Source organism: Poromitra crassiceps (assembly GCF_964638095.1).
Source record: "Poromitra crassiceps genome assembly, chromosome: 6".
In the NCBI taxonomy this organism is placed as follows: Eukaryota; Metazoa; Chordata; class Actinopteri; order Beryciformes; family Melamphaidae; genus Poromitra; species Poromitra crassiceps.
Genome location: NC_139627.1, coordinates 33,236,452 through 33,258,951, shown reverse-complemented (window position 1 = coordinate 33,258,951; position 22,500 = coordinate 33,236,452). Strand labels below are relative to the sequence as shown.

At 44.1% G+C, this 22,500-nt stretch overlaps 2 protein-coding genes across 3 annotated transcripts in view; both read left to right on the top strand.

Moving 5' to 3' along the window:
* f5 (coagulation factor V) overlaps positions 1-14,558 on the top strand; it is a gene marked incomplete at both ends in the record, with an annotated part of 15,873 nt that extends 1,315 nt beyond the window's left edge. The window contains 25 exons of the mRNA XM_083638196.1: positions 361-483; positions 1,292-1,504; positions 2,276-2,437; positions 2,693-2,914; positions 4,156-4,321; positions 4,743-4,923; positions 5,030-5,126; positions 5,697-5,902; positions 6,356-6,503; positions 6,646-6,858; positions 7,190-7,515; positions 8,356-8,524; positions 8,897-9,752; positions 9,903-10,071; positions 10,220-10,456; positions 10,611-10,827; positions 11,040-11,219; positions 11,452-11,568; positions 11,690-11,761; positions 12,273-12,358; positions 12,520-12,675; positions 12,794-12,938; positions 13,288-13,439; positions 14,042-14,224; positions 14,412-14,558. Coding sequence (XP_083494322.1) covers positions 361-483; positions 1,292-1,504; positions 2,276-2,437; positions 2,693-2,914; positions 4,156-4,321; positions 4,743-4,923; positions 5,030-5,126; positions 5,697-5,902; positions 6,356-6,503; positions 6,646-6,858; positions 7,190-7,515; positions 8,356-8,524; positions 8,897-9,752; positions 9,903-10,071; positions 10,220-10,456; positions 10,611-10,827; positions 11,040-11,219; positions 11,452-11,568; positions 11,690-11,761; positions 12,273-12,358; positions 12,520-12,675; positions 12,794-12,938; positions 13,288-13,439; positions 14,042-14,224; positions 14,412-14,558 — 4,943 coding nt within the window. The remainder of the gene's footprint in view (positions 1-360; positions 484-1,291; positions 1,505-2,275; positions 2,438-2,692; positions 2,915-4,155; positions 4,322-4,742; positions 4,924-5,029; positions 5,127-5,696; positions 5,903-6,355; positions 6,504-6,645; positions 6,859-7,189; positions 7,516-8,355; positions 8,525-8,896; positions 9,753-9,902; positions 10,072-10,219; positions 10,457-10,610; positions 10,828-11,039; positions 11,220-11,451; positions 11,569-11,689; positions 11,762-12,272; positions 12,359-12,519; positions 12,676-12,793; positions 12,939-13,287; positions 13,440-14,041; positions 14,225-14,411) is intronic.
* A 5,058-nt stretch (positions 14,559-19,616) lies between these two features.
* rgcc (regulator of cell cycle) overlaps positions 19,617-22,500 on the top strand; it is a gene marked incomplete at its 3' end in the record, with an annotated part of 8,335 nt that continues 5,451 nt past the window's right edge. For both annotated transcript variants that reach the window (XM_083638672.1, XM_083638671.1), the window contains exons 1-2: positions 19,617-19,760; positions 20,475-20,648. In XM_083638672.1, the coding sequence (XP_083494798.1) occupies positions 19,727-19,760; positions 20,475-20,648 (208 nt within the window). In that variant the 5' untranslated portion in view covers positions 19,617-19,726. The remainder of the gene's footprint in view (positions 19,761-20,474; positions 20,649-22,500) is intronic.

Sequence of the window (22,500 nt, the reverse complement as noted above, 5' to 3'; positions counted from 1 at the left end):
GTGTAGGTGTTTTATTACAGAAAGCGTATGAAACCCACGACCAAAATAGTCATACATTCTGTCATTGTGTTACTTCTGGATGGAATTAGTCAAAATAAATTATTCCTCTTTTTGCTGGGGTCACCTGAAAACCCCTCATGGACCCCTGGGGGTCCCCAGATCCCGCTTTGAGGACAACCGGATTAAAGCATTCACCGTCGCATCACGTCTTGCTTGATGATAAATGAAAGAAAAAAAATAATGACTGACGATGATTCATAATGAGATGACATCATTTGCCACAGTCTGCCCACACATGTACACATACCATTTGGGCGGATTGGGAGTCTCTCAAATAAAGTGAAACCTCTTTCTGTGCAGGTCTGCTCGGACCCACACTGAGGGGCCAGGAGGGCGAGGCCATCGTGGTCACTTTCCGGAACATGGCGGGCAGAGCTTACAGCATCCACCCACATGGGATCGCTTACGGGAAACAGTCAGAAGGTGGGTGTCATGTCACGGGAAACAGTCAGAGGGTGGGTGCCATGTTCAACCAGCCATACATGTATGTTATGGCTGATGCAGCTGGGCTGTGGCCAACCCAGCTCTGAAGACACCCGACCCCAAAAATGTCAGACAGGCACACTGTAACATAGACGGTTTGTTGGGAACGTTGTAAGGAAAAGCCCTGCATTGATGTTACTCATTGTATTAAGTACACAAGATTGGGCAATCCGACAAACAGATGTGTTTGGCTTTTTCTGAAATATTAACCAGGACACACTGATTAACGAAGTAGACAGTACTGAAGTCCAACAGGATGTCTTCCTAAGCCTTAGGAAATCACTGTCTGTGCCCACACATACTGTATATAGTGATAATAAGAGGGCTATGAGTGCCTTTGTGGATCTAGGAGATTGAAACGAATCATTCCTTAATTAACAGGTCAGAGTGCAGAGGAAATGTAAAATTACAGATGGCATACAGGAAACTCTCCTTAAATTATTAACCCAGTCTTCATTATGTTTGGGATATGAGTCAAATATTTCTACTCCAGTTATTTCACAAATTCTATTAACAAAGTCAGTACTCTCCCAGCCCCCCTGCACTTGACCTTAATTTGAACGAGATGAGGGATTACTTTTAATCTTTCTTAACTTGACCACAATGTCCAAAGTATTTCCCCTGATTCGAATTGAGTCTATGTCTGTCTGACTCTCTCTGTCTGTCTCTCTATGTCTGTCTGTCTGTCTGTCTGTCTCTCTCTCTCTCTGTGTCTCTCTCTGTGTGTCTCTCTCTCTCTTTCTTCCAGGAGCCCAGTACTTTGACAACACATCGCTGAAGGAGAAGGAGGATGACGTGGTGCAGCCCGGCAGTGAACACACTTACTACTGGGAGGTGACGTCAGACGTGGCGCCCCAGAGAGACGACCCCACCTGCATCACCTATACCTACATCTCCCACCAAAACATAGTGCAGGACTTCAACTCGGGCCTCATCGGCACCTTGCTCATCTGCAAGCCTGGTACACAATGAAATACGTACAGGCTTTAAAACCTCTGGCAACCCAGGCTCAAATAGCTATCTTTTTATAGGATATCACAGCTGACCATCACATTAATTGAGTAAACAACAACAAAAAAACGTTCACAACTATTATAAAACAGAGCTCAAAAACAGCCAGTCTGGCTGTTCAAATAATTTCTCAGGACTGTGGGGGCGTGGTCACATATCACATTCTATTCACCTGTCCAGTGTTCTGAGCAATGTCATGCAAACAACATGAACAGTATGGGGATGCAGCATGGACACACCCCCTCTCTCCAGGCTACAGTGAAGATTTTATAGATAACCTAGAGAGAGGGGGGGGGGGTGTCAGGACGAGATTGCCGACATCAGCAATCTCCTGAGATAACTCTGCCCACTTTACCTCTACTTTTTCAAACTGCCAAAAATGCAAATTGATTTTTGTTGTTGAAATAATAGAATTTTCATATTTTGTTGACAGTTTTAAATTCATTCAAGACCACAAATTATATATCGACAAGAAAATCACGGAATTGCCTTGCCAGGGGCTTTACGTGTGTGACTATATCACATTCTCCATATCACTCATAATTATATTGATCTGTGTTTTAATTTTTTGTATGTATCGTTGGGACAAAGAACAAAGTTGCATGGAATTTGTCATTGATCCCCCCCCTCTCTCTCTCTCTTGCTCTCTCTCACTCTTTCTCTCTCTCTCTTGCTCTCTCGCTCTTTCTCTCTCGCTCTTTCTCTCTCTCTCTCTCTCCAGGCAGTCTGGATGCATCTGGGCAACAGACTCGTTTCCGCCAGGAGTCTGTGTTCCTCTTTGGGGTTTTTGATGAGAAACTGAGCTGGCACGAACCAGCAGGCCACGCCGCAGACAACCATGTCAAATACACCGTTAATGGGTACACAAGTGGATCGCTGCCTGGTCAGTCACACAGTCAGTCAGTCAGTCAGTAATTTAGACAGTCAGCCAAATAGTCAGCCAATCAGTCAGCTAGTCAGAGAGTTAATCAACCAGTGAGTCAGTAGTCAATCCGATACAGTATCCTGGGCATTTTTTCCAGCCCTTATCATCAGACAGACTTATGATGAGTATTTCTCTTATACTGTAGTGTCAGTGAACAACATTCTCCAGATATTCTGCTAAATAAACTACAGTTAACTCCTCTTTTCTCTCCAGATGTCAGTATGTGTGCCCACACCTCTGTGAGTCTGCATCTGCTGGCTATGAGCTCGGAGCCCGAGGTGTTCTCAGTGCATATGAACGGCCATGTGCTGCAGCAGGCAGGCCATAAGGTGGCATCGGTGGGCCTGGTCAGCGGCTCGGCCACCACCGCCAGCGTGACGCCTGTCTACGCCGGGCGCTGGCTGCTCGCCTCACACACCTCCAGTCACCTGGAAGGTACAGAAATACAATCTACATCTCTGGTATCTTCTGTTCTGTGTTTCTGTTCTACATCACCAACATTTTAAAAAGGAATATTGTCATAGCCTACAGTATAAAAACAAGTGCAAACCTTTTAGACCACAACACCACTTTTCCCTCGCCCACCAACACCCTATATCCCCACAGCCACTAATCTTACAAACCCTCGAATCCCGACTCTCTATCACCTTCCTATCCCTATGCCCCCTCCCCCCAAAAAACAACAACACCCATATCCCCCTAACCACTATTCCTACCCAACCCTCCAATCCACGGGCTCCACCCGCTATGCCGACCACCCGCAATGCCGACCTTAGGTTTAGGCGTGGGGGTGGGAGAGGTTAGGTTTTGGGTTAGGGTCTGGGGGAGGTTAGGTTTAGGCATGGGGGGAGGTTAGGTTTGGCGTGGGGGCTGGGAGAGGTTAGCTCCACCGACACGCTGCACGCCGCCTCGCTCAGCTGGTTCTGCTTGTGGGCTATCGGCATTGCGACCTGTCGGCACTGCGGCCTGTCTGCACATAGACGCGGCACCCCAATCCACACCCTCTACCACCTTCCTATGCCTAGCTACGGCCACACTTGTCACCCAATAGCCTAATGTGCAGTATCATCTCCTTGTTAAATTTTCAAATTGGCAGATGGAAGAAAAGAAACGATTAAACTTTTAGGCGACTTGTTTACTCACCAATTTGGTTCTCTTCCAAATAATCCAGCCACGTAACTACGTCCATTCATGCAATTATTAAATAGCACTGGGACATTTAATGGTTTGTATGTGCTCGCTTAGCACGTGATCCCCCTCCCGCCTGCCCCCTCCGCGCCCGAGCATAAGCTGTGACCTGCGAAACTAGAGCCGCTGTGCCAGCGATGCGGATCCTGGACTAGGTCTGGGGTAGACTATGATCCACAGTCACGAGAGTGCGCTCAAAATGGAGAATTGGTTCTAAACATGCAGCCCATTTGACTAAGGTGTGGTTAAGAGCAGGAGTTCACTGCATGTTTAGAAACAGTGTAAGCGTCCATGACTGTCCCGACTTTTTCATCTTATGAGCCCGGCGGGACATTTGGCTCAGCGCCGTGGTAAAAAGAAGAAAGGGGCTTTGGCTTGTATAGAACTGCTTGAAATGAAGTCCAATTCATTTCAGAACTTGATAATAGGAACTTTACTTTGGAAAATTCAGCCAAAAGAAAAAAGTATGTGTGTTGCTCCTACTGCAGCTGGCATGCATGGGTTTGTGGATGTGAAGAATTGCAAAGGCTTGGATGCCCCCACACGCAGTCTGACCAGAGAGGAGAGACGCAACAGCAAGCAATGGCCATTCTTCATTGCCGCTGAGGAAATCGTCTGGAACTACGCACCCAACATGCCGACATACATTGACGAGTAAACTGCATTTACACTTTATCTTGGTATAATAACTATGTACAAATGAGACCATTGTTGAGAAGATTGGTAGCCGATCTCACACCAGTGGTATTGTTGGTGGTAGTATTTTGTGAGACCACATTTCCTCCTCTTCTTTCCCATTGTAAAGATGATGTTTGCTCCCTCAAAGGTTTTCTCTTTGGCTTTACTGAAGATAAACTGGAGAAACAGCGCCCTCTTCCTGTTCTGTGCTGTAACTCAATACAGCAGTTTTCCCATGGAAATTTGACCCAGGGGCTCACAATGTAAAATCAATGCATCGTAGAGACTGATGGAGCCTGCCAGTCTTCTCAGCAATGGTCTCAAAATGAATGTAGTACTGTAATGTTAAAATGTTGCATGTGAGACCTTTAAATAAAAGTATTCTCTCTTTGTTTAGGGACTACAAGTCCCAGTACCTGAAGCAGGGGGCTAACCGCATAGGTGGGAGGTACAAGAAGGTGGTGTACACTCAGTACACAGACGAAACATTCACTGTGAGGGCAGAGAACCCGCAAAGGAAAACCGAGGTTGGGATCTTGGGCCCAGTGATCAGAGCACAAATCAGAGATGTTATCAAGGTGAGACCGTGTTCATTCTCAGACGCTGACTTTGAAGTAGATCTTTTGGTATTATTTAACAGTGATTTTAAACTGTGAGCCTTCACACATCCTGACTCTTTGACAGATAGTCTTTAAGAACATGGCCTCCAGGAACTACAGTATCTACCCACAAGGACTGACAATAGAGAAATCACAGGAGGGGTTCAACTACCCTGCAGGAGGTAACCAAAACTCTATCACACAGGCATGGTTTAAAATGTAATAGACTAGACGAGACTAGAATTGAATTGAATGAGTAGCTTAATCTGATAACGTACCTTCAGTCACAACATACAAGTATGTATAGCTGCAGGACAGGCCCACCAACTCCAAGTGGGACGGACCCATGACAGGGTTGCCACATTCGTAATTATTCCCCAGTCTATTTTTGTCCTGATTTAATGTCAACAACCCCCAAAATTAAATTTGGCCATCTGAAACTCAAGCAAATCTTTGTGATAAGCCATAGCCTACTCTCTTCCGTCGTAGCTTCAGCTGGTTAGCCATCCCATTTGGAGCGAAGCACTTCCCACTTGGAGCATTTGGAGGTACTCTGGGCTGAAGATCGGCCTGCAGCAATACCCTACTCAGAACATGGGTTCAAATCTGCCATATCTCTTCTTTCGTCACAATTCTGTCTCTTTTCACTATAAACCAATCGCTGTACAATGGACTCCCCACTTTGCTTTGCATATACTGTATAAAAGGATGAGAATAAAACAGATAGAAATGTTTTCTGTGTAAATTCCCAGGCAACCAGTCTCACGGCGTCCAGCCAGGCGAGACACACACCTATGAGTGGAAAGTGATTGAAGAGGACGAGCCCTTTGATGGAGACTCTCGGTGTCTGACGCGTCTGTACCACAGCGCCGTGGACACGCCACGCGACATTGCCTCCGGACTGATAGGACCGCTCCTCATCTGCAAGAGTCAGTCCCTCAACGTCAGGAATGTGCAGGTAGGTAAACACAATCCATTGCATATTATGTATATATATATATATATAGAGAGAGAGAGAGAGAGAGAGAGAGAGAGAGAGCTAGTGAGTGCATATATATATATATATATATATATATATATATATATATATATACTGTATATACTGTATATATAGCATATAGCATTATATAGCTGTTATGTGTGCAATAGTCATACCACACACCACAATAAAAGCTAATTTCATTTAAACAAAATTTCAAATTTTATGTTAATGATACAGTATCACTAATATATTATGGGGGCAGGTCTTAGAAGGTTTGGCACCATACAGCATTAGCAATTCACGATTGCGTTGATTCATGTCCTCCATAAAAAGAAGCAGCACATAGAAAAGCACAACAACAAGTTGCTTAATATCATCATCACACAACTGTCTTTCTTAGCTGAATACTGCTTTTTTCTGTACCTGTAGCTGAAAGCAGACAAGGAGCAGCATGCCATGTTTGCCGTGTTCGATGAAAACAAGAGTTGGTACCTGGATGAAAATATTCGTTCTTATTGTGATCGATCCAGAGTCAACAAGGCAGACCCAGACTTTTACAAGTCTAACGTTATGCACAGTGAGTTTTGTCATAATCTATCATTCTGCGGTGACTGATGCTCATAATAGCACCTAATCCTAAAAGATATGATTGACCAGTATGTCTATTGGCCCATTGCCTTTCGCTGTCAGACCAACATCTTATTTCAATGTCCTTGCAGCGGTTAACGGTTATGTGTTTGAGAGCGGTCAGCTCTTGGGCTTCTGCAATGGTGAGATTGCAACATGGCACGTGTCCAGCATAGGAGCACAGGACTACATCCAGACAGCCACCTTCTACGGCCACACGTTTGAGCTCAATGAGCGCACAGAGGACTTCCTCAGCCTCTACCCCATGACTGGAGAGACCATCTCCATGAACATGGACAACATTGGTCAGTCAGTGCTTGCATTGACTTCTTTTACCAATCAGTTTATTATTTATCGAAATACTGAACTGTTCTAATAATATATCACCTATGAATATATGTGTTCTCATTTTGTATAGACTGTACATGTTATAAGCTATATAACAAAATTGACCTCTCTTGAATTGATACATTACATTTCCTGAACAGAAGAAAGTACCGTATGTCATACTGTGTCATATTTAGTGCAACGTGTATCAAGATTATCAATAGGCAGTGCCACCATTTGACACACATGGCATATGGCAGAATAATATACAATGGTTGATATTAAAGTTGTGTGTCTCTTTTCAATCAGGTGTCTGGCTGTTGGCCTCCCTGAATTCCCACGAGACGACCAAAGGGATGCGGGTAAAGTTTCGGGACGTGGAGTGCTTCCGGGACTACGTATACGAGTATACTGACTATGAGACAGACGCAAACAAAGAGTGGAAACCTCCTACCCTCGAAGAGCTTGATAAGGAACAGGCAAAACCGATGATCACAGTAAAGAACGTGAAAGAAGTGCCAAGCGATGATTTCACAGAGATGTTTGCAGATGAATTAGGACTCAGGTCTCTGAAGAACAAATCCCGAGACTGGAGTGTCGAGCAGTTGGATCTCTCCATCTTCGACTATGATGTTGTTGGTCATGCTGACGGAGAAACGAACATCACTCGTAAACTAAACCCTATCAGCAAGGAGGCGGAGATGAGAAATGTTACCACAAATCCATTAAATGACCCATTATTGTCAGATTGGCAAGAGGTTGATGGACTAAACTCTACAGCAAATAATTTGAATGAAAGCATCAGTGAGAATACAGTGCATATGCAGAAGACAAGTGCAACTTCACATTTTCACAATTCCTCTGTGCCTAAAACAGACAACACAACCGTTTACAACACCAGGATATTACTAAAGGGTGGCAACATAACTACACATGGCAGTGTTATGAACACAACCGTTCATAACACTACTGTATCATTAACGGGGGGAAACTTAACTACGGAGGCCACCAATCTTACTGTAACAGTTTATAACACCAGTATATTACTAAAGGGTGACAACATAACTACACATGGCAGTACGTCTCTTGCTTCAAATCTTGATGACGCCCCTGTGCCTGAGACAGATAACACAACCGTTCATAACACTACTGTATCATTAACGGGGGGAAACTTAACTACGGAGGCCACCAATCTTACTGTAACAGTTTATAACACCAGTATATTACTAAAGGATGACAACATAACGGTAAATGGCAGTGCTCCTCTTGCTTCAAATCTTGGTGACACCCCTGTGCCTGAGACAGATAACACAACTGTTCATAACACTACTGTATCATCAATGGGGGGGAACTTAACTACGGAGGCCACTAATCTTACCGTAACATTACCCAGAAATGTCAGTTCCCTCTTAGAGACTGAAAAAACGAATGTAACCCAGATGGGTGTAAACCAGGCTTCTGTGAACACAATCCAGCCAGAGGAGTCAGAGGAGAAAATCACCAGAGGGGATGTGTTCTACTCTGTGCCTGGTTTGATATATGTCTTGGATAAGGGGCCCGAGATACAAGAGGACCTATCATCCAATCAGCACGAGCCCAAGATACAGGAAGACCTATCATCCAATCAGCATGGCAGATCAGAGGGTAACGTATCGCTCACCACTTTGTCATACGCTGAGAAGAAGACGGCTGTGAATAACACTGCAACAAACCACTTAAATATGTCAAAAGATGGAACAAACCAGTCACAATCCATTCCAAGTGCTGAAGTCAAAGAGCTTAACATCAGCAGCGCAGACAGCCGCAACCTAACCAGTTTGGAGTTGGAATTGGACAGTAAAGGTAGCACGACCAATGTCAGCGATTCACTGAGCACCACAACGGAACAAGAGTATGGAAATCAAACATTTTCCCCTAAAACCATGACTACTGCAGCCAATTCAAGTTTTGACAGGTTAGAATTCGAAAATCGCACAAGTATTTTGACAGAAACTCTGGGCTTGCAAAATATCACAGTTAATATATCAGAGGAGACGGAATCAGAGAGTGGCGAGACAGTTGCTAACTACACATCCTCAGTAGAAGTCTTCACCAATGAGACGGTGCTTTCAGTAAACCTTTCCCTCTCCAGAGATCCTATTCTGGACAGCAGCTCTGAGGAGCTGGGTGCCAGGGACAGCAGTGAGGAAGTGGTCATCTACCTAAAGGGCAACAGTACACAGGCAATTAAAACCACCTCCCTCGACCCACAGGGGCATAACTGGACTTACGAGGGAACGCACCAAATGGTCCCCATGGAGATTCCCGCCAACATGACGAAATACTTTGGGGAGGAGAGCCCTCAAACGACCCCAACCCCGACAATGAAGCCTAATATCAGGAAGGTGAATCGCCGACAGAGACCCCGGAAAGGCCATGGCATGAAAACCAAGAGGAAGAAGGAATACCGGCCCCAGGCCAGGAGTGGCCAGGGGCTGAGTGTACCATTCTCTCCTCGTGGATTCCAACCAGGGCTGTCCCCCCGCGGGTCACGACCCCGCTCCAACGCACCACAGCCCGTCTCCGACGAGGAGGACCTGGTAAACACGCCTGTGGTGATCGGTGTGCCCCGGCCCGACTTCAGTGACTATGTTCTGTATGTTCCTGGGGACGAACCAGATCATCTAGGCCTGGATAGCACACAGACAGATGTTAAAGAGGATGAGTATGAGTATGTGACCTACAAAGACCCCTACAGCAGCAACGAAGACATCAGCAGCTTGACCTTGGATGAGACCACCAAATATTACATAAAAATTGCTGGCCAGAATGTCAAGACATACTTCATCTCCGCGGAGGAGGTGGAGTGGGACTATGCTGGCTATGGACAGAGGTAAGCGCAGATGTCATAATGCCACATATTGAGAAAAGTTGAATATGAGATGAGAAATGCTATTCGGATTTACAAAGAAATGTGTACGGCCAATATACATGCACATTTCTAAACACACACCTGACATAAGGCTCCATATTATCACCACAGGAGGCAGGAAAGGTCGCAACTAAGCAGCCGAGAAACAAAGTTCACCAAGGTGATTTTCCGAGGTTACCTGGATGCTGCCTTCAGACAGCCTGATATCCGTGGGGAGATAGGGGAGCATCTAGGCATCCTGGGGCCTATCATCAAGGCTGAGGTCGGACAGAGCATCATGGTAAGAACCATGAAGGCATCACTATTGTCTGTTTTATCTCTTTTTCACACATGTAGGCTACTATACATATACAATCTGATGGTTGTCTCATGGAAATATAGGCTTAAGTTCCAACTGTAGGCACAAAATGCATCTTTCTGGTTTGTAGGTGGTGTTCAGGAACAATGCCAACCGCCCATACTCCCTCCACCCAAATGGGGTTTCCTACACCAAGCAGGCAGAGGGGCTGTCCTACGAGGACGAGTCCAAATACTGGTATAAATATGATAATGAGGTTCAACCCAACACCACCTTCACATATTTATGGAAGGTCGATGATAAGGTGGGGCCAATGGCAGGCGAGTCAAACTGTCGGACATGGGCCTACTATTCTGGTGTTAATCCTGTAAGTACAGTGAAATACCTTCTAACTATTGTGAAAAATACATGGTTGTTGTCATTGAAGGATGCTATTTTCACAAAACCAATGCAAATTAATTCAACAGAATTATTAATTATGAAAATAATGATGTTTAACTCACTGTATGCTCTGTCTACAGGAGAGGGATATCCACTCTGGTTTGATTGGGCCTTTGCTGGTGTGTCGAAAGGGCACCCTGGAGAAGAACATGGGGGAGATGAGGGAGTTTATGCTGCTCTTTAAGACCTTTGATGAATCCCAGAGCTGGTACTACGAGAAGAACCGCGAGAGGATGGAGAGGAAAAACCGACGGATGGTGATGGACCCCAACTTCAGACAGAACCTCAAGTTCCACTGTAATGTACCCTACGAAGTTCCACTGTAATGTACCCTACATTTCCTGACTGAAGGCAACTAGTCTGGTTAAGGATTTTCATAACTTTTATTTTTATGTACGCATACAGCAACTGTTTATAATAGTTCAATGAGAGTCAAAATGAGCATGTAAATTAGCTTTACTCCATATCCACTGTGCTGTGACATAAAAGTCTCCATCTTGTATCCCTAGCCATCAATGGCATTATATACAGCCTGAAGGGCCTGAGGATGTACACCAACCAGCTAGCACGCTGGCATCTGATCAACATGGGCTCTCCCAGGGACTTTCAGAGCATCCACTTCCATGGACAGACGTTCCTCCACAAGCAGACCAGCAGCTACCGGCAGGCTGTCTACCCACTGCTGCCTGGTCAGCACTCTTTCCAGAACAGTCTCATCTGTTGATTTCAAATAGAAAGATGGACTTTTGAAATAGAGGCGGACAGCAAGTGGACATAATGTAACAAATTAGATGAATAATCCAGAAGCTCAATAGTTACATTTTCAAATGATGTTAAATGTCAATTATTGCAAATATTGAAAGCGGCCTCCCATCATTTCACATTTCATCATCATTGAATCACGTTTTTTTTCTTCCCCAGGGGGCTTTGCTACTCTGGAGATGAGGCCATCCAAGCCTGGCTTGTGGCTGCTGGAGTCAGAAATTGGTTTCAACCAACAGAAGGGCATGCAGACCCTCTTCCTTGTTCTAGATAATGGTATGAGCCACTAAAAGATAGGTTGCAACATGAAGAGAACATGTATGACTTCACAACTGTCTTCATATGTTGACTTCCTATGGTGTTTAAATGTTGTTATATTGCTTGTGCATTTTCCCAGACTGTTCCCATCCTTTGGGTCTAGGGTCAGGGAGTGTGAAAAACAACCAGATCACAGCAACCAACACCAGAGGTGACTACACTTTGCTCTCTCTCTCTCTCTCCCCATCTGTCCTGTACAGTATAGCAACTGACACACCGTGAACCTATTGCCATCACAATCACATTTGAAATTACTGTACTAAGGGCTTGTGACGATATCCAGGATATCAGTAAAATATAGATTTTTAGATTTATATTTATATTTATTGGTCTTGGGAGGAAAATTTGTCTTAGACCATAAGAAAAGTTGCTCACATTCCACTCCATCATTGCACACTACATTAAACAACACATTAACACACACATAAGCACATAACACATAATTCACAATAGGCTGCAACAATTTCATGCATATCAGATCAAAAATGATATCCATTTTTGTTTTTAGTTTTAGTTTTTATCATTAGTTTCCTCTGTGTGTTTCTTTTTAATATACTGGTAATATGTACAAATGTTATACAGCTGGAAAAGGAAAAGGACTTTTTTTTTTATTGGAATGTATATATGTTTAAAATAATAATAATGTATTTCCGTCTTTGAAGGATACTGGGAACCTCATCTTGCCAGACTGAACAACCACGGTAAATACAATGCATGGAGCACAGAACGGAGCGACAGCTGGATTCAGGTATGTGTGTGTGTGTGTGTGTGTGTGTGTGTGTGTGTGTGCTCACTTGTGTGACAGGGAGAGAGACATCATGACAAGGATATACCTGTATGCATTGCATACGTTCATGACTATTATGTGCACATGTGTATGCTTGCTTTCTGTGGACTCGGTGGGTTCAGGTGGACTTCTTGCGGCCAGTGGTGATCAGCCGGGTGGCGACCCAGGGAGCCAAGCAGATGTTCAGTTCTCACTTTGTGGTCAATTACACCATCTCCTACAGCAACGACCGCAGGAAGTGGATCTTCTACAAGGGTGACAGCAGGAGCTTCAGGAAGGTGGGAGAAGTTAGATCACATGCATGATCGACGCAAACAGCGAGTTAACAGAGAAGGGTGTGCTAAGAATGCTCACCCCTCTCTCTCTCTCTCTCTTTCACTGTCTGCCTTTCTATAGATGTTCCCTGGGAACGAGGACGCCTATCAGACAAAGATGAACACCTTCTTTCCTCCTCTGATTGGACGGTTCATTCGACTCCACCCCTACAACTGGTACAACAAGGCCACAGTCCGCATGGAGTTCTATGGCTGTGAGCTGGATGGTAAGAGATTGTGTGTGTGTGTGTGTGTGTGTGTGTGTGTGTGTGTGTGTGTGTGTGTGTGTGTGTGCGCGTGCGTGCGTGCGTGCGTGCGTGCGTGTGTGTGTGTGTGAGTGTGTGCGTGTGCATGAGCATGTGCGTGCGCGTGCCTGCTTGCGTGCCTGGGTGCGTGCGTGGATGTGCGTGTGCGTGCGTGCGTTTGCATGCATGTGTGTGTGTGTGTGTGTGTGTGTGTGTGTGTGTGTGTGTGAGTGAGAGAGAGCGTGTGTGTGTGTGTATTGTCGAGATAAGACAGAAAGACCAGTGGGAAGAGTTGAGGTTCCTCTAACAGGAAGCTTGTTTCCTGCTCCAGGCTGTTCTGTGCCTCTGGGGATGGAGAACGGCCTGATAGAGGGTCATCGTATCAGCGCCAGCTCCACCGCCTCCTTCTGGTACTCTGGAACCTGGAAACCCTCCCTGGCACGCCTCAACAAACAGGGCGCCATCAACGCATGGCAGGCTAGGGTAATAATCATAATAATAATAACAACAACAACAATAATAATCATAATAATAATACAACTATTTTATGTTGCTTGTTTAAAAACAAAAGCACATTAAATATAAATGGTTCAAGCAAATTTACACCAATTCATACTGAACCTATTACCGATATTGTAAATATAAGAATCCACACACAGAATGTCAGTATAAATGTTAAATGCAGGGCCTGAGTGGGCTGCTGTTAACCTTGCTTGCAAGATGGATAACCTCGCGCCGTCCATCTGGCAGCGTCAGGTTAGGCTGCTGTCAGATTTGAGAAAAGTAAAACATTTTTCATGGATTTAAATTTCAAAACATGACACATTTGAGCCATTGATTGACTGAAAACAAGACCTTGAAGGTCATTGAAAGGTTTTTGCATTTGATGTCCCTATGAGTGTGGGAACCCTGGATCTATCATCATCCCTGTCCTATTCTCTCCAGGTGTACACACATGTGCTGTAGTTCACACTTGCACAAACACACACACGCACCTCCCCCCTCCCCCCCCCCCCCCCCCCCCACACACACACACAGACACACACAGATTATCTACCATGCTTCTTCTCTACTCTCTCCCCCAGAATAATGACATGCAGCAGTGGCTGCAGGTGGAGCTGCCACAGGTGACGAAGATCACAGGTATTATTACCCAAGGAGCCAAGTCCCTGGGCAAAGAGATGTACGTCATCTCCTACACCCTGCAGTACAGCGATGATGGGATACACTGGAACCATTACAGCGACGATGAGGACTACATGTCCAAGGTAGGCCAGGGCAAAGTCCCATGGGGAAAAAGTTTTGAGGATAATCCAACCCACCTGGTGTAGGCCAGGATGCATGATAGGGTTAGGGTTTATTTGTAAATGTAATGTATTTGTGTTTTCTTGACATCGGTAGAGAAGTACGTGGTTCTTGATTTTCTGACCTCTTCTTTCTCCTAATCAAATCCAGACTTTTATAGGGAACACGGACAACAACGGCCATGTGAAGAATTACATCTACCCTCCCATCTTCTCCCGCTTCATCCGAATCATCCCCAAGAGCTGGAGGAGCTCCATCACCATGAGAATAGAGCTGCTGGGCTGCGACTTTGAGTGATGCTCTTCTAGAAACACACACACACACACACACACACACACACGAAGACAGGTCAAGTCACGCACACACACCCATATGCACCTAAACGTATGCCCACATACAGTAAATGCACACTCACATCCAAACTTGTTTCCACAATGCAGTGGTGGATACCTGAAAGCCACACTTGAGTAAAAGTAGATATCTTACCTGAAAATGACTTTAGAATTTAAAATCACCTATTTGAATATTTGAGTAAAAGTCTTAAAGCATCTTAAAGTAAACAATACTGTTCTTAAGTATCAAAAGTAATCTCCCCCCCCAGATTTTTTATCCCATTTTTTTTATCCCCCATTAGTGCTAATTAATTAATTTATCCTGGTTGCTACTCCACCCTCTGTCGATCTGGGGAGAGCCGAAACTGGTTCCATGCTTCCTCCGAGACATGGGCAGTTAGCCAGCCGCTTCTTTTCACCTGACAGGGGAAGCTTCACCGGTAGGACATAGCACGTGGGAGGTTCACGCTATTCCGGCGCCCTTAACGACCAGAGGAGAAACCACATTAGCAACCGGGATATTGCATGTTTTGGTGAAGGGGGTTCCTATATGAAGGAAACCCCCGGGAGGCATGGGGAGAACATGCAAACTCCACACAGAAAGGCCCTTTTGACGAAAAAGTAATTTTCTGATATTAAATGTACTTAAGTATTGAAAGTAAAAGTACAAGTAAATGCTGTTAATAAAAAAGCAAGCAAAAGGCATGCCTGGGCATAAGTTGAAATCTCTTTCTTCGTTATGGTGCATTACCGCCACCAACTAGAATGGAGTGTGGATCGTGATTAACGTAACTTGCAAGCTAGGAGCACTGATTTGACAAACCTACTTGCTTGCAGGCTACCACATTTATTGCCATTGTACTTTGTAACTAAGATGCTTAGAGAAAATATAGTGGAGTAAAAGTATACATCTTATTTTGGAAATGTAGTGGAAGTAAAAGTAAAAGTTGACAGAAATAAATACTCAAGTACAGATACTCAAGTACTGTAACATAGTATTATTACTTTGTTACATTACACCACTGCCATGAAGGATACTAAATATACTATTATAGCCTTTGCGTGCAGTCAAAAGCAAACAAGACACATGCATTGCATCAAATAACTACTTTGCATGGTTAGGCCATTCGTTAAGCTCATCATACAGCTTGTGAAACGGGCAAGTAAAACCACCTGCTAACATAAATTAGGATGTATGCCACTGGGGAATTCTAGCCAGGAATGGATACCGCAAGCCAATAAGATCCCCAGATATTGTTACTGCCTCTTACACTGTACATACGTAGGGAAGCATACATTAATACAACATGAAGAGTTTCATTACCAGTTAAAAAATATTAATATTCTTACAAAATGATTGCTGACATCTGTTGAAGTTATAAGATGTCTTAAAGCAGTTGAGGCTAGGACCATCTGTGTTCTTCAGGTTGCTACATTTTTTTTTTAAATGGATGTGTGGCATTTTGTAATGAAACCCTTCATAATGGTGTATTGCCGATCGCACACCTTTATATCATTTATTTTTGTATCATGAATGACCGTAAATAAATGTAAATATGTAAGTAGAATTAAGAGAACATGTAATTTATTTGTCAATAAATGTAATTACCATTCTTATTATACAGTGTCGGATTCAATTAGTTGTGCCTAAACAAACAAAATGTATCCTGTTGGCAAGAGCGATGGAGATACAGCAGGGTGAGATAAGAAATGCAAAGTGAGTGAACGAGAGAGAGGAGAGAAACGGCGAGAGAGCATAGATGGGGAGGCACTCTGCCGTGCCAAGTATGTGAACATCGATATGTGTAGGGTGCCTCTGAAGGTGTCACTTTTAGCACCTCTGCTGAGGCAAGGCCTGTGGTTAAGTAGCACCTAAGGGTCCCCAGAGTCAACAGACACGTGCAGCTGCAAACACACACGCTGTTTGTCCATTTGCCGGCCCTGTTAAACTGGCCACTGGAGGTGTGAAAGCCTCGGCATGGGACTGTCTTGTACGCTACTGATCTGTCTAGGTAGATTTAGACCACAGAGCTTTATTGGACAGCTGGCTCTCTGAGAGGTTGAGAATAGTGATGAGAAGCAGCTGTCGGTTGCCATGTTACTGCAATAAAATGGTGGTAATCCATAATATTGTGACGGTACATTCATTGAACCCTGTAGGGACAGCAGCACAGATGTGTAGGCTATGCGTTTCTAAAAACTTTAAATCAAATCCTTCCACTTGCAATTTGATTGTAGAAATGGAAAAAGCAATCAAATGGCACTGAGAACCAGGAGCAGTTTTAAGTGACTGTTACGGTCTCCAAACAAAAATCAAACATAGGCTCAAATGAAGGCCACAACATAAGAAAGAACGCCACACCAAGCATCAAAGTATTTGGGTTTTTTATTTGTTTACCCAAAAGAAAAGATGCCCGAAAATCATAAACAAAATGACCTGACAGCATGGCTAAAATAAGCAAAAGGGAGAGCGGTCTGGGCTGACCCCTATATTTGCAGTGTTTCCCAACCAGGGGTACGTGTACCCCTAGGGGTACTTGAGCAGCTTGCAGGGGGTACTTGGAAAGATTGGGGATTACAATTGATTTACAAAATGATTAAAACATCATTCCAAGTAATTTCATAGGCCCAGCTTAGTAAAACTGACGACCTTTTCCAATTGAAAACAGTTAGAATTGTATTAAAGGGGGTAATTCAAATGATTTTTATTTAATAATCAGAGATGTGTTAGATAGGCCTACTAAAAGTTTTATATCATTTTAATAAAACAAATTTCAGAAAATCATCGACACACATGAGTGAGGGGGTACTTTGGCATGGCAGAACAGCTGAATGGGTACATAAGACCAAAAAGGTTGGGAACCACTGCCCTATAGGGCCGTTGAAGCCAGCCCCTCTCCTTAAACGAGCAATTGAAAACGTTTAAAGCATAAGATTTAGGAAACTAAAGCTAAGAACAAAAAAGTGACTACCAAAGCTACCAGATCAAACCAAAATAACAAAGCCCTACCAACAGAAACATGGGCAGAAGTAACAAACCAAATGCAGGTACTGCTGGACTGGTGTCTGCCTGCCAGCAGCAGGCCAGCTTTAAACTCAGGAAGAGCTACTGCAGCTGCAATCAGCTGATGTGCTGCAGGTGTGTCAGCCTGAGACAAGGATGAGCAGAGGAGATCAATTATTAATTAAGACCACATGAGAAACCCAGATTGTTGCCGGGGGCCGACCAAAAATATTGTCATGCCATAACCCATGGATGGGCAACTTTGATGATAGAGAGGGCCACAAAAAAATGTCCTCGCTACCAGTTTTTGCTGAGGGCTGAACGGCGCCAGCGCGAAAAAATGTGGGCATTTGAAGCAAGGTTTAGAGGAATAACTCATTTTAAATTAACAGTTGTGATTGTCATTATTCAGTCTTAACCACCAATATTTGATCCTTTTCTCACTCACTCCTATGTCACCACCTGCTCTCCCTGCAGGGCTTGAAATTAACTTTTTTCACCACCTGCCAATATGGCTGGTAGATTTGAAAGTTACCAGCCAATTAGAATTTCCACTAGCCGAAATGTTTTTCTTGAAATAAACCAGAATATGAGTGGGTTAATTTAAGCATAAGTATCAATAAGTGGCCCGGGATTCTCAAAGCCTGTGTTGAGGGTCACACAAGAACAAAAATGCACTCTTGAAGCTAAATAAATCCAAAACCAACAAGTTAATTATTTAAATTTCTACTTCAATGTAGAACAGTCATTTCTTACACATGAGATTACTTTTAGCCTTTTAGTCATAAATATTATTGAAAGATATTCCATATTCCAGACTGAAATGCTATAACAGAAGAGTATTGGCCAGAATGACATGAACATTTGGACACTTATTCAGCGGGTATCTTGCATGTTGCGTTCAGGTGCACTGTAATTTTTTTTTATTTTTTTTTTGCAATTCCATCGCCGGCCACACAGGGGGCGCCCGCGGGCCGCGGACCGTATGTTGCCCATGTATGATATAAACTGTAAACACACTGAATGTGTCATATGAAATGTACCATGTGTGAAGTGTGTGTGTGTAACGTCCATGGCCACACGCAACAGTTACATCAGCTGCTCTATAAAGGTCTTAGCCAGCACTTGTGGCAAGCCTTATCTCATTAGGGCCGTTAAGGGCATTTTAGTTTGCATTGTTGAAAACTTTGGATCATCTGACGGTGACCAGACATCACAGTGATGGTGACCAGACATCACAGTGATGGTGTGACCTTTGGGGGTTTGGGTTATGTTATGTTCAAAGCATTGGATGTAGTTGTCACCTCCGACCACCAGATGTCGCTCCAACCTCACTTTAGAAGAAGAAGTTTGGTTCCCAAACCTCCTCATAAAGATAACATTGATGATAATATAATAGAGCACAGGCTAACGTACATTCTCTCAATGCACTACCTACAAATACAATCAAGTTGAGATGTAACGTAATGCTTTTGGTAGAGACCCTCTGTCTGGAGCCCCCTTAAAGGACCCTGGACCCGAAGTCCCCCAGACCCCACTTTGGGTACTGTTGTCATCTCTGCCTAATAAGATACGATAATGCAGTAGGCCTATAGTATGATAGGCCCATATCCACTTTAGACCAAGATTTAAGAGTCAATAAACGGATGGTGCTTAAATGTTATTGCTGCATATTAGGCTACTACAATATAATTTGGCCTCTGTCAAAATCTGCCTCGTGATAAAATATGAAAAGCACGGGGTCGCTGACGGCTATAAATATCATTATTACATCTCTGCCTGCCAAGAAGTGACACATAAGTTGTTTACAAACATGCTTTTATGAGGGAGACGCCAGAGGAGTGTAACTTCAACTGGGAAGAGCTGAAATCCCCCCCCCCCCTCTCCCTCCCTCTCTCTCTCTCCTCCCTCCCTCCCTCTCTCTCTCTCCCCCCTCCCTCTCTCCTGCCACCGCCCCCGCGCTGCAGGGCAGTTTAAAGCCAGCGTTGGGACAGGCTGGCGGGATAGTTGAGCTTTACAGACAGAGTGACAGCTCCTCTGACAGGAGGACAGAGTGGGACTTTACATCGCGGGACATTACGCAGATATTTCACAAGAGTACCCTGGATAATCTACTCACATCGGGAATCATGAAGTCTCCCAATTTGAAAAGTCAAGGCAAATGTAAGTTCCAATCATGTTCATTCTTATTATTATTTTTTCCCCTTTTTAACCATCATAAACTGTACAAAATTTGACTTGCACTTTCCAGTTTGCGCATTGTTGAGGATTACCCGGGATTACCTAATGAAAACTCACTAGCTAAAGGTTTATATTCTGATAATTTTGGGCTAATAGTGACTTCATTGTACTTTATAATTATGCTTTTTTTGTTGTTGATCCTATTCATGCAGGGAATTCAAGTGTGTGTGTAGTGAGTTTATGATGACATTATTTGTAGTATTATATTATTATTATTATTATTATTATTATTATTATTATTATTATTATTATTATTATTATTATTGTTATTATTATTATTATTATTATTGATTGTAATGAGTGTTTTTCCCCTTTATCTCCTTTGGTAGTCTACTATCAGTATAATACTCCTATTACTTCACACTTGTCCCATAATAGCCCTACAGGGACTTTTAGATTTTCTGTTCAATCAATTGCTCAATTGCTTATAGTGATCTTATGGTACCTGACGGTAGCCTATTCATATTCCCATTTCTATAATATTCCAATTAGGCCCCACTATAATTTTGGCTATTGTAGGTGGGTGGTGTACAGCTGCATCTGATGAAACTCCATGGCTTGGGGGTGATCATCCAACTGAAGAGAATATTGAACAAATATACCTCATTGATTTTCTCTCATTTGATTTTCTCACAGCCAAGTTTGTGGAGGAGGAGGACCTGAGCGACGTGCTGTGTGAGTTTGACGCGGTGATCGAGGACTTCACGTCGCCGGTGGAGAAGAGACACTTCAGGTACGACGAGCACCTGAAGACCATGAAGAGGAGGAGCAGCGCCAGCGTCAGCGACAGCGGCATCAGCGACTCTGAGAGTAAGTAGCCTGCACTGCTTTAGGGCACTGAAGGGGCCCCTTCTCCCGCCAGGGGCCCCAGGGCTTCAAGTCTCTAGTCTAAAGTCCCTGCTTCTATGGCATTTGACACCAGACATCAGACTGCGCACACTCAGGCTATGCAATAGCAAATGCCACATCTTGTCATGACATAGAGGCATGCATTAAACACAATAAAACACATAACAAATCACTGCAACATAATATGTTGTATATTATACAGACAAACTTCAAAATAGTGCAATTGAAAGTCAATCATAGTGGGGGGAAAACAGAAGACTTAGTTCCAGTCAGACTCCATAATGGAAATCAGGCGCTGTGGAAATGATTCATAGTTCTAGCCGTGTAATGGTCTGTTCTTAATATCCAGACTAGCCATTCAGCTGTGACTGGTGGTCTGAAGGAATTCCACCAGCTCTGCTTTAGCTTTTAGCTTTAGCTGTAGGCCCAACGAGGTGGTCAGGTCAGGTCACTATCTGCTCATAAGGAACATGGCGGTCAGGTCAGGTCACTGTTCATAAGGAACATGCTAGCTGGCCTCATTAATGCCACTCCTTTATTGGAGTCAGCCTCCTTCTTCTCCTCCCCTGCCCTGTAATACTTCTGCCTCGTGTGCACAATCTTATCATGTGCAGTCAAGTGGCCGGCTCGGTCTGCTGGCGCGCCACGCTAACACACACACACACACACACACACACACACACACACACACACACACACACACACACACACACACACACACACACACACACACACACACACACACACACACAGACACAGACACACACACACACACACACACACACAATGACACATGGAGAGACATGAGAGAGAGATCCTTGATCTTGGTCCAGAGATGTCGGTGTTTGATTGAGCTACTGCTGCATATTTTGGCAGACCTGCCCCCGTGTTGAGAAGCAGCCACGGTCTTGTGGCTGTCTAAAGTTTTATTGTCATAAAGCGGACTGTATGACTCTGGGCTGCACATTACCATACCATACAGTATTTTAAAGACTCACTTACCCAGCTGCAGCACTGGCCTCAGGCGGGCCCTACCCCAAATGCGATAGCTTCATACGCTGACATACCGAGAGAAATATGCTCCAGGTCCCCATGTGCAGAGTTATTTAATTTCCCAACCACATGTGAGTGGGTTGGGATTTCCATGGGAAGATGTGAAAAGATCTTTATAGTCTGAAGTGTTCTGCCTGTGGAACAGTTTAGCGATGAGGAGAGGATGTCCAGTTTACTGCAGGCTGGACCACACTCCAATCACACGCTTGATAGACTCCAGAGGGTGAATCAGGCACTGTGGAATCATTGGTGTTGTTGTCTCTAATGTAAAAATCTAATACCAATGTAATTGCTGCAGTAAAAGCATGCTGATTTCTCTCTTGTTGACAGCAATTCACTCATATAATAACTAGGTTCCAGTGGTTTTGTCAGAGTATTTTCACTGCCAACAGTGCTTTACCCAATCAACATTGATGTAATTACCGTAACTGCAGACAAAGAAAAAACCACCTTCAGTGATTAAAACGGAGAAGGTGTTTGAGCCGGTGTCTCTAGTTCTAATGAGCTTTGTTGGTTTGCCAGAGTGGATCAGATTCCTGCATGAGCTCTGTCCTCTCCATGGTAGTCTATTGAAGAGGGACCTGTCCCATGCAGGGACGCCCTATTGTCCCACGCAGGGACGCCCTATTGTGTTGTGGCCTGATGGATGGATTACTGAAGGCATGGATAAAGGACCAAACTGTGCAGGGTCTTGAAGATGCACCCTAGACTGTGTGTGTGTGTGTGTGTGTGTGTGTGTGTGTGTGTGTGTGTGTGTGTG